Source organism: Xyrauchen texanus, chromosome 48 (assembly GCF_025860055.1).
Source record: "Xyrauchen texanus isolate HMW12.3.18 chromosome 48, RBS_HiC_50CHRs, whole genome shotgun sequence".
In the NCBI taxonomy this organism is placed as follows: Eukaryota; Metazoa; Chordata; class Actinopteri; order Cypriniformes; family Catostomidae; genus Xyrauchen; species Xyrauchen texanus.
In genome coordinates, this window is record NC_068323.1 from 20,980,872 (window position 1) to 20,999,893 (window position 19,022).

Sequence of the window (19,022 nt, forward strand, 5' to 3'; positions counted from 1 at the left end):
TTATTGTAATGCCTATTTTTGGAACTCCAGTCAGTTAATTAAATACTTTATAAATTAAAACTACTTCCTCTTTATTTGGAACAAGACAAACAATGTCAAAGTAAATAAAAAATACAAAAATCAACTTGTTTTCAAAAATCAATCTTACCAAAATGCTAAATTTCATAGTGTGCCACATATTATTATAAACTTTCCTCAAGAAACTTAAGATCTTCTCAAAGCAATGTGAAAAAACAAAAAAAACAAATGATAATAAACACTTATTGAAGAAATTAAATATCAAATAAATCTTGCAAACTAAATGACTGAATTATTGCAGAGTTCATCTTTTGGCTTTCCAAATATTCTTTTGTGTGCTTCATTTTGAGGTGTTAAAACAGATTGCTTGTATTACAGATTGCTTAAGATTAAATTCTTCTGCTCTGTGCCGGCTTTTGTGAGCCCAAACCACAGATGTTGCCCCTGTTTTAATAACAAGCTTCTCTTCATTTTCTTGACCTGTTTGGGAGTCATTCCATTCTGTGGAGATTTCTTTCTCCATTTGGGGTTTTCCTGGGTCAATAATGATCTGAGTTGCATGAGTGATCCCGCTCGGAGTTCTCCTGCCTCTGGAGCGCAAACATCGGACAGCCTGCTATATTTGCACGCGCTTAAGAGCTCCAGACACAGCGCGCATCAGAGACACGCTAAACATTCGCGTGTCAGATGAGAAGAATATTTAGTGCTTTTGAAGTGCCAAACGTGCGATGAAGGTAATTACATTTGCTTGGGCAGCCGCAGAAAAATGTTCAGTGTAGTTGAGTTAGTAATAAGAGAAATATATATATTTTATTTTTGTTAAGATTAGTTAAAAAATAAACCATGGTTTTACTATAGTAAAATTGTAGTAACCATGACTGTAATAACAAGGACCGTTTTCACCATTGTTTTCTCAGCAGAAATTATAGTTTTGATACAATTAACCATTGTTTTAAAACAGTAATACTGTAGTTTCCATATAGTATCCTTGAATTTACTTAAGAATTATAACCATGACAGTAACCATTTTCTGGTTACTATGATTTTATTACAAAGTCATTGTTTAAACTATGGTTACTGCAGTAAACCCATCGCTCCTGCTGGTAGATAACTACACCATCTGGCTGCAAAAATCACCTTTGTCAGTTGAAAGCCGTTCAAAACGAGCTGCAGAATATCACTTGGAGGGGCTATTAAAGGCCAGAAATGGATGTTATGACATCCTTTTCCAGCAGCTCCAGAGTAATTAGTCAAGTTACATTTACCGCACTGTTGATTGGCTCAAAAAACATGACTGCACAACTAAGATGGCTGATTTCAAATGGTATACTTTTAGGTAGGACCTCTGCCAGGCCGAAACTGCCTTTTGAAATGAATAGGAATGATAATAGATAGCTTTCTCTAGGTATTACAGACCTCCATGCTACTTTCAAAAGGTGTTTTAACAGTAACCATGTTGTATGTTTAAACTATGGTTACAGTAGTAAACCCATGGTGATTTGTAGTGAGGGCAAATCTCTTGAAGTATCTGTTAACAAATAGAATATTTTTACTTTGAATTTGGCAGAAATATTTTTTTCCCCTGAACATAAATACCGAACCGTACTGAAACCGTGACCCTAAAACCGTGATACAAACCGAACCATGAGACATTTGAACCATTCCACTCCTATTTTTATATTGTTGTCATGATGTATGATGTCATATCGCCCAGCCCTAGTTGCGGATTTTCAGAAATTCCTGCTTGTCCTCATCTCAGTAGGGTTTGTAACCTACAAACACATCTTGTGTTCTATCTCAACCTCACAATGTTGATGTTCCTTGTAGTTATCCTGTTTTTCCATCTGCCATGTGTCTTTGATTTCCTGTTGGTGTCTTTCTTCAACAGTCAAGAACAGTCCAGTTGAGACCTATAAACAAACTTTACTTTGAAAATGGAAATTGATTATTTGTTAACCGTTAAAAGAATATTGTTCCCAATGACTTTCAAAATGAAACACAGAAGGGTAGCTGTACGAGTTGGCCCTGAGGTGGTGTTGTTTCTCAGTCTTCTGAAGAAGCTCCTCTCGAACCCCCACTGGAGACAAAAGAGCGTGAGAGACTGCTCCTCTGCAACCCCACCCCTTTCGCATCTGCTTCCCTCATTCATGAGTTGACACTCGAACTTGAGAGCGGTTCTCAGGGGAAATCGGCTAAATTGAATGGAGCTGCTCCCTCTTCAGATGCATACAACCTGCAGCCCACCCTGCACTAAACCCAACCCTCTTTTCACCGCAGGCTTTCTTGCCTTCCTTCCTGAATGAAAGTCCTGCATGAATAACAAACCCCTAGAGTATACAGCTCCCCCATGAGACAATTCAGATGGCTTGCATTCCTCTGAAGTGTTTGAACCGGTCGGTCACTGTGGACTGACCCCCTGTCTCAGCTCATTTCTTTCGACACTCATGGAGTCAGTTTGTCTTCCAGTGCAGGGTGCTTTTCAGATGTGTTCGGTGACGAATGAGGAACTGAGCGAATGAAAGACACAGTGTGAGAGGAGAAAAGAGAGAGAGAGGGAGAGAGCTGTGAATGGTAATCAGATTAATCTTGGTGTGTGTGTGTGTGTGTGCGCATATGCGTGTGCGCTTGTGCAAGTGTAAATCAAGCAATGTGAAACATTGATGCTGGCAGAAACCGGAAAAAAAAACAAAATTGTTTCGGAGCCCTTTTGAATTTATTTTGTTTTTTTTGTCTGTGGACAAACCAAATTTTTTCTTATTGATCCATAATTTTCCCATCCAGTGAGCTGATCATTGTTTAGTGGGTTGAACTTAAGAACCAGATGAATTCGATATGTAAATGAATCATTCAGAAAGGTTTGTGAATCAGAACTGATACATTGAAAAGATTAGTCTCAAGAATGATTCCGTTACATATCTGATATCATTACATCTCATGAACTCACTGTAAACTTTTAATGTATATATATATATATATATATATATATATATAAAGAAAATCTGTTGTCATCCAAAGAGAAAATGACTGCATACATGTTTGGAATAACATGAAGGGGAGTAAGTGATGACCGTATATTCAATCCCGGCAGACGTCTTCCCTTAACCTTAAAAGAGATTGGCGGCAATGTCATGTTGAGTCACTTTTTGGATGCCTTGGCCAGACATGTCAGTATCTCCTTTTGCTATTGAAATGCCTGCTAATGAATTCCTATTTCTTCACAACAGGTTTCCGAGGCAGTCCCTTAACTATGGAATTTCAGAACTACTGAGGGCACTTTCACAAAAGGAGGGAAGAGGGGCCAGCATTGCGAACAAAAGGAAAGGATTGAGCTTTTCAAAAGAGGATCAGTTCTTTTGGACTCAGTGGGGTGCATGCTGCCCCCTCAACTGGACGTTCTCTTGTGCGAGTGATTGAAAATAAAAGCAGGCATGCGCAATAAACTGAGAGAGTTCCGGGACGTGGGATGCCCCATGCTGGGGCACAGGACTCTTGTGGTGCTGCTGGCCATAATTGTGCTGTTGGTACCGGAAATGCAGGCATCCTGGAACCAGAATCCAATGGATGTTCCAGGGGACGTAGGACAACTTGAGGCATCTATGCAGTCGGCGGTTCTGTCAGACCTCCTTGAGTCTGAAGCAGCGGCTGCAGCAATGTCACAGCACAATGGCTTGCCGGATTCCTCGGCAGTGGTTGGCAGGGTGTTCCAAACGCGGGTGCCCACCAAAGCCAAGGACTCCAAGAGCATAGTAAAGGTGAGAGGCTCTTTCTTCAAAGCAGTTGGCTTCCTCCCAAGGGGTCAATGTTTGGCTGGTTAGCATGACCCGGTTAGCTTCTGCTGGTAGATAACTACAACATCTGGCTGCAAAAAGCACCTTTGTCCATTGAAAGCCGTTCAAAACGAGCTGCGTAAACGAGCTGCAGAATATCACTTGGAGGGGCTATTAAAGGCCAGAAATGGATGTTATGACATCTTTCCCCGCAGCTCCAGAGTAATTAGTCAAGTGACATTTACCGCACTGTTGATTGGCTCAAAAAACATGACTGCACAACTAAGCACCCGCAAGCAAGATGGCAGATTTAAAATGGTATACTTTTAGATAGGACCTGTGCCAGGCAAACAACTGCCTTTTGAAATAAATTGGAATGATAATAGATAGCTTACTCTAGGTATTACAGACCTCCTTGCTACTTCCAAAAGGTGTTTTCAAATGTATGCAAACAAATGTCTCCTCTGTAACTCTGTAATAGCGTCACATCAACACTCCCCAGCCAGTTTAATCAGCCGGTGCAAGATGATGTGACTTTTCCCCAAGCACTGCTCAAATCTTATTCTATGCTTTCCTTATGACTGATGAACCATAAAATGTGGTAGTCCCTGTAATAATGCAATAATACTGGCAAACAGGCTGTCTGCATGCATGATGGGACCTAGCTCTTAGAGAACTGTGAGCAGATGGATGCAGAGAGCTTTCCATTTAGATCAACTCTGTCTACATAAACCTATGTGTATATATGTGTCTGTTTTTCAAAAGCTTGTCAGGATATGGTGTTATTTGTCACATTTTACAAAAACAGGCTTCTGGTAGCCTAAAAAGATAGCCCAACAATCTACCTTCAACCAGGTTGCATTTTATTCTTTTTGAAAACCAATCAATGCACTATTGGTAAAAAAAAAATGTGTGCCTGAACTGACATCATTTGCTGACCACCCGGCAGTTTATTATACTTTTTTGTTTTGTTTTTAACCAACCAAACCACGTCAACTGTTGTTAAAACGGTGACCTCTGCCCCTATCTGTTCATTGTCTTTCTCTGTTCTGTCTGAATGTTGGGCGGCTCTCCCAGGCCTTCTGTGTAATCCTACATTCACTGGATAGTTTCTGCCCTGTCAAACGCATTTTTAAGTTGAAACTGCAAGCCCCTTTGTGCACTTTTGGAAAATCTGTCTTGACAGCTGTGCCAGAGAATCCAACGCCCAACAGTTAAAGCTTGCTATAGCTGTTCCCTTTCATACCCATTCAGACTTGTCCAGACCAGTAGCCCACAATGAATGTCTCCTCTCATACCTTAACTGCTTTTAGACACCACTTTATGAACTATAAATAATTTTTTACTTTCTGGAACACAAATTAAAGATACTGGCATGAGGGCAAGCCTGAATTAAAATTGTAACAGCAGCATTTTGTCAAGACAAACTAGACTTACTAGTTTTCTGAAGAACATGTGAGTGGTGATTGCTCACCAACAAGATACTAGGGTGTTGTAGGTTGTTGCTAAGACTTTGCCATGTGGTTGCTAGGTTGCTGCTTACTGGCCTTAGTCAATAAAGTCCTCTCACAAATGTCTCTATATATAGTCTATTAGGGGTGGGCGATAAACCGAGAGTGAAGACATGTGAATATGAAAACTGATGCACTAGTTCTACTTCATGCCTTATATTACTGCTAATACTAATAATAATATTAATACACTTTTAGGTTTAAAATGTCATGGTTTTAAAAATCTTCTATAATCTTTTAGAAAACTTTCCACAACATCTGCCTCCAGTCACTATCCATGAGAAAATGAGAAAGAGCTTGTTAATAAAAAGCTATATCATCAGATGCTATCAAAGGTTCCTTACAGCATCTCCCTTACAAATCTAGAGTTCTGGGAAACTAGCCGTAAACTTTTTCAACTCATTATTTTCAAATGGAAATGAGCTTGCGATTCGCTGCAAATTTTTGCCAGAAGTTCACCGGTATTGGTGAACCTGCAGCAAGCCTTTGGCGATAATAGACAATTTGCTGCATGTTTGCTGCTAAGCTCATTTGCATGTGAAAATGATCTTGGTTGAATTTGCGGCACATTTGTGGCAAATTTGCCTTGAACTCTCCCTCATTTTTCGCTTTGATAATAATAAAATGTATGCAAGTGTGTGACATAGATATTAATATTAAAATAGAAATAGAACTCAAAAGAACTAGAATAAAGGATAATAAATTATTAGAAATGATATAGTTGTTTCATTGCAATGGACAGGACAGGTCTATCACTGTTTTAAACATCGTTAAAAAAAAGGAATTTTCGTTGTTTATTTAGACGTTTTTAAATCGCTTTCCATGATTTTGTTTTTATAAAATTATGTATATTGTCATTGACCGAAAAAACCTGAAACATTTATTTCTTTATACAGTTTTGCTTATCACCCTAGTGTCTATACTCTCTGATATTCTAGCACTTAGATGTATCTTGAGTCCCTTCAATGGGATTTGTTCACCTGTTTTAATGTATGCCAGGTAAACATGGTAGGTCAGACCTCTAAAAAAGTAGTAGAGCATCTCTTCTCCAAAAGCCACATTATTTTATGTATTATTAATGTCTGTTGCACAAATGGGGTTATATGACTAGGAGTTTGTTCAAATCTTTAACCCCAAGTATGAATAATGGTGATATTTATGCTTGCCTTAGCAAACACCACCAATAATGTTTCTGGTTTTAGATGAAATACCTTATTTTTGATATCCTTACAGTATAGTCTGTTGTGGGGTTGTTTCAAAACTACAGCACTGTGGGGGCCTGGGTAGCTCAGCGAGGATTGATGCTGACTACCACCCCTGGAGTCGCGAGTTCGAATCCAGGGTGTGCTGAGTGACTCCATCCAGGTCTCCTAAGCAACCAAATTGGCCTGGTTGCTTGGGAAGGTAGAGTCACTGTGGGTAACCTCATTGTGGTCGCGATTAGTGGTTCTCACTCTCAGTGGGGCACGTGGTAAGTTGTGCGTGGATCACGGAGAATAGCATCTTCATATGCTGTGAGTCTCCGTGGTGTCCTGCACAGCGAGCCTCGTGATACGGATTGACTGATCTCAGAAATGGTGGCAACTGAGACTTGTCCTCCACCACCCGGATTGAGGTGAGTAACTGCCCCACCACAAGGACCTAGTAAGTTGTGGGAATTGGACGTGCCAAATTGGGGAGAAAAAAAAAAACTACAGCACTTTTTATTTACCATTGTAAGTCTAGGTATCTTGTTGAGTCAGCCAAATCCTCAGCACTTGTCCACTGTCCTGTTCACACCAAAAACCACCATGATTTCCATGAAAAGATTCACACTCTCAGATATTCATAAATAACCTATTTTGTAAAATTCCCTTTGAGGTCGTCCTTCACAAAGATGAATTTGCCCGATTCCAGCCTTGCTGAATCACTCACATTTCATCATCGATCCTCCACCAAATTTCACAGTGGGTGCGAGACACTGAGGCTTGAAAGCCTCTCCAAGTCTCCGCCTAACTATTAGATGATCAGGTGTAAGATCGGTGATGATCTAGGGGTGCTTCAACAAGACTGGAATCAGGCAGATTTTTCTTTGTGAAGGATGCTTGAATCAAGCCCCATAAGTTCATCCTGGAAGAAAACTTGCTTCCTTCTGCTCTGAGGATTGTTTTTTCCAGCAGAACAATGCTCCGTGCCACACAGACAGGTCAATCAAAGTGTGGATGGAAGACCACCGGATCAATACCCTGTCATGGCCAGCCCAATCTCTAGACCTGAACCCCATTGAAAACCTCTTGAATGTGATCAAGAGGAAGATGGATGCCACAAGCCATCAAACAAAGCCGAGCTGCTTGATTTTTGTGCTAGGAGTGGAATAAAGTACCACTCATAAACAGCAATGTGAACGACTGGTTGAGAGCATGACAAGACACATGAAAGTTGTGATTGAAAATCAGGATTATTCCACCAAATATTGATATGATCTAATACCAAATTTCCTAACTGACCTAAGACAGGGAATGCTTTCTGCAATTAAATGTCAGGAATTGTGAAAAACTGGGTTTAAATGTATTTGGGTAAGGTGTATGTAAACTTATGACTTCAACTAGATAGATAGAGAGAACTTTTTTAGCCTTAGGGGTTTTCAAAAGGCTTTACACTGTGACCCATTCACACACACTCGCACACAAATGACAGCAGAGATATCATGCAAGGTGCTAGCCCGACATTGTGAGCAACTTGGGGTTCGGTGTCTTGCCCGAAGACTCTTCGGCATGTGGAGTCATGTGGGCCAGTAATTGAAATGCCAACCCTGCGATTAGTGGCCAAAATGCTCTACTAATATACCATATATATTATACACACACATCCACCAATCAGCCACAACATTAAAACCACCTGCCTAATATTGTGTATGTCTCCCTCGTGCCACCTAAACAGCGCCAACCCTCACCACAATTGTACAGAGCGGTTATCTGAGTTACAATAGACTTTGCCAATTTTTGGCACCATTCTGAGTCATTTCTAGAGACTTTTGTTTGTAAAAATCCCAGGAGATCAGCAGTTACAGAAATACGACACGAAATTGTATTTCGGCACGAAATTGACCTACACAATATTAGGCAGGTGGTGTTATTGTGTGTGTGTGTGTGTGTAATTGTTTTTTTTTTATTTTTTTATTTTATTTTTTTTTAAGCTAGGAGACTAGATAAAGAAAGAAACCCATGTATAAGCTGCAATATGTCCATTTTAACTTAGGCTATTACTATTATCATAATTATATTTTTGCAACATACAAGTGTAGGCTAAAAAGTAAATTTGCTCAAGAACCATTTCTGGGGCTGTACTGAATTTGAAACACATGACAGTTTACCTGTAGTCCCAATTTCGTTGCATGTTATTTGCTTATGCATCCTGAGATAGTCTGAGAGCCTATGCAGCGTTTTCATAGACAACAATTCTTACAAACTGCTCCCAGCTTACTGTCCGAGAGAAAAAAGTGAAAACTGCGCATTCTGCGAGACACTGGTGCACTGCGCGCGTGGGCGCCAAAACGCAAATTAATTTCTGAAAAAAAAAGCTAATCATACATGCTCATCCAAGGCAATTCTTTTGTCTCTTCTTCAAAATATAAACAGATTTGTTTCTTCAAGCACAGGTATGTGTCTAGCGGTTGTTCTTGTCGACACTGCGCATTAATACCCTGGCTGTTAAATTATAAATATTGCAGGGACGCGGAATGTAGTTTACTGCATCGAACAGTTTGATAAGCCTTTTTGCAGCTAAACTATTTATTAAAGCAGAGTTGGACAGAATCTGCAGAATGACTCTTGACAAATACTCTTCACAACACCTCTCAAACTGAAACATTGATCACAGCAGAGGAGTTTTGACATCTGACAGTGAACAAACTGTGCTTTATGAATGTAGCTGAGGTGCATTAAAGGACTAAACATAATTCATTAAATAGACAATATTTCTCAGACAGAAAACCTGTTAGTGTGGAACTCTGCACAAATATAGCTTCCTATATTTATCTATTAATCATTGTAGCATTAAGAAACATTTTTTTTATTTTTTTTTTACTAAATTAATAAAAATCTATTTTTCATCAGAAGACCATTTTAAAATCGTTTGGCTCAAGAATTGCGATTTGTAGCAATATATTTTTTTCCAAAGATCACTCTTTGTCATCATTCTGTTTGGAAGTCCAAATGCTACACTTCTCAAAATGTGCGGCCCTTAAATTTAAAAAAGCTTATGCAAATAAATTCAGAGACCAAGATGAGTGGTGTTGTTAATTTTTAACCAAAGTAAATGGGTTAGAAACAATAATTTCTTGTAAACATTTGCTTGGCCAAACTAAAAGGCTCTCCTCCTTCAGATTTTCCATGCCAGTTCCCCACCGCCCTTTTTGTTTCCATTGCTCTCTTTAATATCACAAATGCATGCCTGAGCCTACTTCTTGAAGAACTATGAATGTTATCTTTTCAGCTATCTTCATATCCCAACAATGGGATCTTTTCTTCCTGCAGACTCCCCCGTAAAAGTGCTTTAACAATTGGTTGCTTTGTACGGCCCACAGCGAAGTGAGTTTTGATTCATCCATGTAATTCCTTCATTGAGGAGGGGAGATGGAGTATCATTCTCATTAGACCTTCTTAGATTTTCATATTACAAGCCTATTGTTTGGATGAGAGGTCCTAAGGTTTGTTAAATGAGAAATGCTCCTTTGTTTTTGTGTATCTGGAGAAGGAATCACTGCTGAAAGAACATTACGTAAACGAGCATATGCAGGTTTGCTGGTTTCCCGGCTGTGCCAGACTGGTCTGTTTGCTGGTTTGACCAGAGACCACCTAGACTATATGAAGACCAGCTTGTCTAGTAGACAAGCCAGACCAGTTGGTTTAAGACCAGATCAATTTTCTTTTTTTATGCCAGGATATTACTGGAAATGAGGTCTTTATTTTCTCTTCTACATGTGCCATTCGTGATGCAATTGAAATATGAAAGGGAAAAAACTACTTCCAAATATGGTTGTCGTTCACATCCTCTCCACAAAATGTCTTGCCTTTTCTTGCTTCCTTCACTAGTCATTAGATCTATTGGACCTCCTTGGTGAAATCTCACTGAGGTGTTTACAGATAGCGATGCAAACCAGAAGTATAGATTCAGTGGAGTGACAACTAATGGAAGGGTAATTCTAAGATTGATCATAGTTTGACACATTGTGTAACTGATGGCTGTGCTCCTTTACTGTATTTAAACAACAAAAAGTTCACCCCCATGTCGTTCTAAACATGTTTGATGTTAGGCAGAATAGGCTGCTCTTTTATTAAAGTTAATGGGAACTTATGCTGTCAGGCTCAAAATTGTTGTGTAACAATTTAAATACTTAATTTATCTCTTCCTATCATATGGTTACAGATATCTACTAATATAGTGGATGAAACGTGGGATACTTTTGTAGTGCATTTTGCTGTACAACCCCATTCACTTCAATTGTTTAACAGTGTTAATGTCTAACATCAGAACTAAAATCGCCTTCGGTTTTGCAAGGATGAAACATTCATAAGGGTTTGAAACAACATCACAATAAGAGTAAATGATGACAACATTTTCATTCTTGGCTGAACTAACCCTTCAAGCCTTCAAAATACCACTGTCCTGTGCAAGTCACATTCCATTCGAAGTCCAGCAATGTGTTGTAAGCACAATATCAATCAACAAGAATAAAGATCAGCCTACAATTAGATTCCAACCTGAATTATTAACATCTCTCTAAGAGATCAGATAGGTTCACTATCACATTCACACCAAGCTGTGACTGGTTGATGAGAACATTTAAAAACAGCACTGTGAATGGCAAAGAGAGAGGTGTGGTGCTGGATGATTTTGTGTATAAAGCATTTGAAGCCTGTCAATTGAAATAAAAGTCCAGCTGCTGGTGCCCTCTTTCCTCCATTTACTGCTGGGTACTGGTTAGTGTTTTAATGATCCAACCCTAAAGGACTAGCTCTGCATAATGTATGAACCAGGGTTAATTAACAATTAAATTAAGTGACTGGAAGCAAAGGATGCATTTTTGTATATGTAAATAGGCATGTTTATGTTAATGAATCATCTCAATGCTATTGATTCATTATTGGTTATTTTTATACTCTATGCTCTAGCTCTATCCCACCCTGAGAGCACTCTTTTATTAAAGTTACAACCCCCCCCCATTCTAAGAGACTGAATTTGTGCTTGACAAATCCTTTGAGGAAAAACAACTTTGATTCATGCGATTGGATATTAGTCACGTTATGAAGTGGGATTTACTTTCAGATTCAAAGTAGTTCAGCTTGGCAGTGCATATCTGCCATCACTGTAAGCTAATTGATCCTGTTATATTTGTGATGTGAGTCATTTGGTTGCAGTAATAATTATTTATCTTCCTGTTTTACAGATCACAGAAGCAAGCAAAGATGCTCTCCCAGCATGGTTGCATTGGGATCCGGAGAGCGGCACACTTCAAGGCCTTCCTTTAGAGACCGATAAGGGTGTTCACTACATATCCGTTTCTGTTTCCAATGAGAGTCAAGTCTCACAAAGCCCAGATGTGTTCTCCATTGAGGTGCACCCAGAGGAGCATGCTGATATGGACCCATTTCAACTTGCAGTCCAATCAGCCAGCAATTATGTCCAACCTTTTATCTGTGGCATTGAGGATCCTGTAACAGTACTCACGGTTATACTGGATGCTGACCTCACAAAGATGAGTTCCAAGCAGAGAGTGGAGCTACTTGTGAACATGAAAAAGTTCTCTGGAATGCGACTTCAGCACATGAAGATTTTGCCTGTGGTAAACAACCGTTTATTCGACATGTCTGCTTTCATGGCAGGACCGGGCAATGCCAAAAAAGTGGTTGAAAATGGTGCCCTTTTGTCCTGGAAACTTGGCTGCAGTCTCGATCAAAGCAGCATTCCTGATATCAGTAGTGTTCAGGTCCCAGCAAAAGAGGGGACCATGTCTGCACAGTTAGGATATCCAGTGGTTGGATGGCACATTGCTAACAAGAAGCCCCATTTGCCCAAAAGGGTGCGAAGGCAGCTTAACAACACCCCCACACCCATTCCTTCATTACTCCCCCCAACATCTTACCCTGAGCCCCCCATCCGTATTGTTCCCACACCAACCTCACCTTCTATAGCTCCTACCTCAGATAGTTCTGCCCCACCTGTTCGTGGTCCTGTGCCACTACCTGTGAAACCCACCATTCGAACACAAAATCCAATTGCCTACACTCCAACCTTAGGCCCACCTCAGCCTACGAGAATAATGGAAACCACCAGCACTATTGCCATCCAGCCCACTATTACCAGGCCCGTTTATGTTGGGCCCTCTGTGACCCCAGCAACACCCACCACCAGAAAACCAACTAAGAGACCTGGAAAGAAACAAAAGACAACCCCTATACCAAGAGAACCGAAGACCACTACAACCAAGCCACCAAGACGCACCACACCCTCAGTTGTCCTCCCCGATGGCAATAGTAAACCCCAGTTGCGTAACCCAGTTGATCAGGTGAATGCATATGTTGGGACATACTTTGAGGTGAAGGTTCCATCGGATACGTTTTTTGACAAAGAGGATGGCACTACAGATAAGTTGAGGCTAACTCTTCGAAAGGGCAATGATGTTGTTGCGGATGATTCTTGGATACAGTTCAATAGTACAAGCCAGTTACTCTATGGATTACCAGACAAGGAACATGAAGGAAAACATGAGTATTTCATGCAGGCAACTGACAAAGGAGGTCTCTATGCAATTGATGCATTTGAGGTCCGTGTTAATCGCTGGGGAAACAACGTTAAGGCACCAGTGCTTTTTACAGTCGTATTTGATGGGGATGCACGTACAGTGACTAATGACATTCACAAGAAGATCCTTCTTGTCAAGAAACTGGCCCAATCATTTGGTGATCGTAACAGCAGCACTGTTACGCTTAAGAACATCCTCAAGGGCTCCATCATAGTGGAATGGACTAACAACAGCCTTCAGCAAAGCCCCTGTCCGAAAGAACAAATACAGCATTTAAGCAAAAGGATCTCTGATCATGAGGGTAGACCCTCTTCACAGTTCAGATATGTCATGGAACCAGACTTCAAGCCCTCAAATGTCACAGTCAAAGGCACAGGAACATGCCGTAACTACATGTTTGTCCCGGTTGGTGAGATTTCAGATGCAACCGTTTCACCTGTTACTCCAGCCGTGGGTGCCGGAAGACAGAGCACAGATGATGTGTACCTTCACACAGTCATACCTGCTGTGGTTGTGGCAGCTATTTTGCTGATAGCAGGAATAATTGCAATGATCTGCTACCGCAAAAAACGCAAGGGTAAGCTGACTATCGAAGACCAGGCAACTTTCATTAAGAAAGGAGTCCCCATTATTTTTGCGGATGAGCTTGATGACTCCAAGCCACCCCCTTCTTCCAGCATGCCCCTTATCCTTCAGGAGGAAAAACCTCCTCTTCCACCTCCAGAGTATCCCAACATGGCTAGTCCAGAGACAACACCTCTTAACCAGGATCTTTTGGGAGAGTACACACCTCTACATGACGAGGATCCTAATGCCCCTCCTTACCATCCTCCACCACCCTTCACTGTCCCAATGGATGGTAAAGGATCCCGCCCTAAGAACATGACCCCCTACAGATCCCCACCCCCTTATGTGCCACCCTAATGTTTGCAGAACCCTCCAGAGCAGGAGGATCAGAAACTTTCATAGTTCCGCACCAATATTGTCTCTTTGCATTACTGGATTTTTAGAAGTGGGACACTGCAGAATGGGGTTTGGGGTTTGAATGTGATGGGATGTTTTTGTTAAACATGACACTTTAATAAGTGATTGGGGGGTTGGGGGTGGAAGTGGATAGCCTGCAATGGACAGAAATAACAACCTCAGCCTCTGACTACTCTGGTTATTGCTAAACTGCTGGGTATGTACTGCTGGGCACATTTGTGTCTAGATGGGCTTTTCGACTAATTGTTGTTTTATTTAATCTTTTTGTTGTTTTGTTTTTATATATATATATATATATATATATATATATATATATATATAAACAATTTTTTTTTTTTTCAGACTCAAAATCAAACTTGTTGCCTAACAGCACTCTTTCTATCTTCTGAATTCATTAATCTTGAATAATATAAGTGGACAATAAAGCTGACTGTGGGTGCAAAAGGTTTCATAGAGAAATTCAATAACAGAGGTGGAATAAAAGAATGGCCTTGAGAGACTTGGGCAGCCATGCAAATAGTTTTGTGGGATGTCGATTCATTATGGTTTTGCCTTTTAACATGAAAGTAAACTCTTTTTGTTTTTATTCTTCTTCACATGTCTAGTTAAAATCAGTACATAAAGAGGTAGCCAAAATTAAAGATTTGTTTAATCCACTGTATATTTAAAAGTGTGTTATGCTAGATCAACTTCATTAATTTTTATTATAAATATATATTTTTTACTTTTAAGTATTACACTGAAACAAACTCTATTTTCCACCCCTCAATCATGAAAATAAAAATATTTACTCTCCGCAAACATATAGAGTGTGTTCTGACTTGAGATATTCACTACATTTACATACACATGACTTGAGAGCTCGCCAGCCACATAAAACATTTTTAGAAAGAGGTAATCTCTTGAGGGTGTCATCTATGCAGATTCTGCCTTTGACCTGACTGGCTGGAGTCTGATATTGATCATCAAACCTAATCATATTTCCCAAAGGCTAAGAAATCTTTCAATTTAATTAGATTTACAAGTTGATGGGGTCATAGAATCCTTAACAATTCCTCAAGTCAGAACCACATACTGTTTCACCAGTTTAAAAGTATGCCACTGATAGTCACAGACAAATTGCTCAATTTCAAAGACTTGATTTGAGCAGAACAAGCTCGACTTTCAGGCAATTTGTAGTATGTTTTGATTTCTTTAATTTGTTATTTTTTCAATACACGTACATCAGTGATGATTATGGAGTACATGCCTTGGATCCACTCAAAATAATTAAAAATAAACTGAAGATTTTGATAATGGTGACCCATTCTCTACACAATGTTATGTCATAACTACATATTTGCAGTTGAATACCATATTTTGCCTTGGTGGTATTGCAGCAAGTGTCTTCTGTATATATTATTCTGCCTGTGGAAATATCTGTATTTATAGTCCAAAAGTGTGTAAATCAGATATGGTGAGGAAAAAAAAAATTCTTACCATTTGTTTTAGATGAGGGAGGATTATTTTTTATATAGTTATGGTTATTCAAATAAAAATAAAAAATAAAAAAAAGATTTGGGGAAAGATCTGCTCGAGACAGTGGGTTAAAACTAAGAACTGGTTTCATTTACAAAATCTAGAAATAAAAAAGATTGATGAATCATGATCTAATTTTTTACAAAGTTTTTGATACAGCCTCAAATTGTTTAATTAAGAACAGTAAATATATAGTGTACTGCAATTTGTAAAACCTTGTTCTTGGTAATCAATTCATTATAAAGCTTTTCCTCATGGATCTTTTTTCTTAGATGGGTTTCTTTAAGTTTGCTTTAAACTTATTTTACAAAGGCGGCTAGTGCTGTCAGGAAAAAGTTGCTTCTTGTAATAGTTTTTTTTCTGATTTGTGTTTTATGCTCATCTGTTCTATGTTTTGAGTTTTAAATTCAGAAGTGACATTTGCAATAATAAAGGTGTGGCGTAGTGACGGCTGGTCGGTATGAATATTTTGCAACATCTGTATGATAACTCCAGAAGTCTGACAACCCCTTGAATCTGTCAGATGACTGAATTGTTTTTATCAAAAGAGTTTTTGTCAATGTATTTTTGGGTTGTAATCGTAATTAAATTTTTACACTTAAATATACCCTATATAGATTTATGCGACCAAAATCATTTGAGGTTGGGATAGATTTGTTTTTAGGTACATACCAACAGTTTGAAGGAGGAAAAGTCCTGCTAATAATCAGTAAGATTGAGTTATAAGTCTGTTTATCAAGTGCCTAAAACAGTGGTTTTAGAATTATGTGGATAAAAAAGTTTTTTTCCCCAAGAAATTTAAAATTCATTATTAGTCATTACTTACATTATCCAAGTCCTCATGCAGACATAGTGACTTGCCTCGATCCAGGTGGCAGAGGACGAATCTCAGTAGCCTCCGTGTCTGAGACCTTCAATCTGCACATTTTATCACGTGGCTTGTTGAGCGCGTTACCACGGAGACATGGAGGCTTCACGCTATTCTCCACGGCATCCACACGCCTCACTGATAGCGAGAACCACATTATTTTGACCACGAGGAGGTTACCCCACGTGACTGTCCTCCCTAGCTACTGGGCCAATTTGGTTGCTTAGGAGACCTGGCTAGAGACACTCAGCATGCCCTGGATTCGAACTCTCAACTCCAGGGGTGGTAGTCAGTGTCTTTAATCGCTGAGCTACCCAGGCCCCAATTTATTTTTATTTTTTTTAAGAATATCTCGTTTACTCTTTTCCGTATATATATATATATATATATAGCGAATGAGGACTGGAGCTGTCGAGTGCCAAACTGACAAAGAAGCACCTTGAAAGTATCATAAAATTGTTCTATATGACCATGTTGTACACTGTGCGGTATATATATTCTTAGACATAAGATAGCTTTATGTTAGGAACAGGCACAAATTTAAAGGGTTGGTTCGCCCCAAAATGAAAATTCTATCATCATTTACTCAACCTCATGCCATCTAAGATGCTCAAGTCTGCATAAACATAATCTGTCAAACTTCAGTGGTTTAATCTATATCTTCTGAAGTGATCCATTTGGTTTTAGGTAAAAACAAACCAAAATGTAATTCTTTTTTTACTGTACATCTTGACAGCAGTCTCCTTGGTGATCATGATTTCAAGCTTGAGTACACTTCCAATTGACCTGTTTCATGTGACGTTACTGTATGACCACTTCATCAAGTTTGTGACCAATATTCCATATACCTTCATTGAAAAAAAATTGGCATTATTTGTGCTGCCTTCAGAATTGTATGAACTACCTGTGCTACCTGTTAATTTTCACTGGGTTGTCGGTCCGGACCAACACGGCCAAAGCCACCTCAGGGCCAGCAATACCTCCAACAATTCTAAGCAGTTGATGTGCCATTGGAGTCTGGGCCCTATCCAGATCCAGAGCCCCGACACTGCCTGCCTGTTGCACACGGCACCCCAGCCCGAGTTCGAGGCGTCTGTCATGACCTTGAGACCTTCTCTAGGGGAACACCTGCCTGTAGAAACGCCAGGCCCAACCAAGGGCTGAAAGTCTGACGGCACTGTGGCATGATGGGAACAGGCCTGGTGCCATGGTGCCATGCCCACCTCGGGACTCGAGTCTGTAGCCAGTGCTGAAGCGGTCTCATATGCATCAACCCGAGGGGGAGAACCACCGCTGTGGATGCCATATGCCCCAGGAGCCTCTGAAATTGTTTCACTGGCACCGCTACCTTCTGCCTGAAAGTCTTCAGTTTCATTTTAGTCAAACACATGCCAATAAATAGTAAATTCAGAGAAATTGATAATTTTGCAGTGGTCTCTTAATTTTTCTGTGTTTGTGTGTCACAAGTTTACATACACTTAGGTTGATGTCATTAAACAAATTTTTTTGACCACTCTACAGATTTCATATAAGCAAACTATTGTTTTGGCAAGTCGTTTAGGACATCTACTTTGTATATGAGTATATATTTTTTTCAACAATTGTTTACTGACAGACTGTTTTTTTAATTGACTAAATCACAATTCCAGTGGGTCAGAAGTTACATACACCTAGTTAACAGTGCCTTTAGGCAGCTTGGAAAATTCCAGAAAATTATGTCAAGCATTTAGGCAATTAGGCAATTAGCTTCTGATAAGCAATTTAATAACCAATTGTCTCAATTGGCAGTTGAGTCAACTGGAGGTGTACCTGTGTATGTATTTTAAGACCTACCTTCAAACTTGGTTGATTTCTTTTGATTTTCCCATGGTGTCAAGCAAAGAGGCACCAAGACCTCAGAAAAAATTGTGGATCTCCACACAATCATTTCCAATTGCCTGAAGGCTACCACGTTCATCTGTAAAAACAATAGTACATAAGAATAAACACCATAGGACCACACAGCCATCATCTCCTTGAGATGAACGTAGTTTGGTGCAGAAAGTGCAAATCAATCCCAGAAATGTCCTCTGGTCTAATGAAACAAAAAGTGAGATGTTTGGCCATAATGACCATTGTTCTGTTTGGAGGACAAAGGATGAGGCTTACAAGCCGAAGAACACCATCCAACCATGAAGCATGGGGGTGGCAGCATCATGTTGTGGGGGTGCTTTGCTGCAGGAGGGACTGGTGCACTTCACAGAATAGATGGCATCATGAGGAAGGAAAATTATGTGGATAAATTGAAGCAACATCTCAAGATATCAGCCAGGAAGTTAAAGCTCTGTCGCAAATGGGTCTTCCAAATGGACAATGACCTAAAGCATGCCTCCAAAGTTGTGGCAAAAGTTCTTAAGGACAACAAAGTCAAGGTATTGGAGTGCCCATCACAAAGCCCTGACCTCAGTCTGATAGAAGATTTGTGGGCAGAACTGAAAAAGAGTGTGGGAGCAAGGAGGCCTCCACATTTGATTCAGTTACACTTGTTCTGCCTGGAGGAATGGGCCAAAATTCCAACAACTTATTGGGAGAAT

General features: G+C 39.8%; 1 protein-coding gene across 2 annotated transcripts in view; it reads left to right on the top strand.

Annotated features, from left to right (window-relative positions):
* LOC127639363 (dystroglycan 1-like) overlaps positions 1 to 16,029 on the top strand; it is a 50,037-nt gene extending 34,008 nt beyond the window's left edge. For both annotated transcript variants that reach the window (XM_052121322.1, XM_052121321.1), the window contains exons 2-3: positions 3,243 to 3,770; positions 11,724 to 16,029. In XM_052121322.1, the coding sequence (XP_051977282.1) occupies positions 3,447 to 3,770; positions 11,724 to 14,003 (2,604 nt within the window). In that variant the 5' untranslated portion in view covers positions 3,243 to 3,446 and the 3' untranslated portion in view covers positions 14,004 to 16,029. The remainder of the gene's footprint in view (positions 1 to 3,242; positions 3,771 to 11,723) is intronic.
* Positions 16,030 to 19,022: the final 2,993 nt, after the last annotated feature.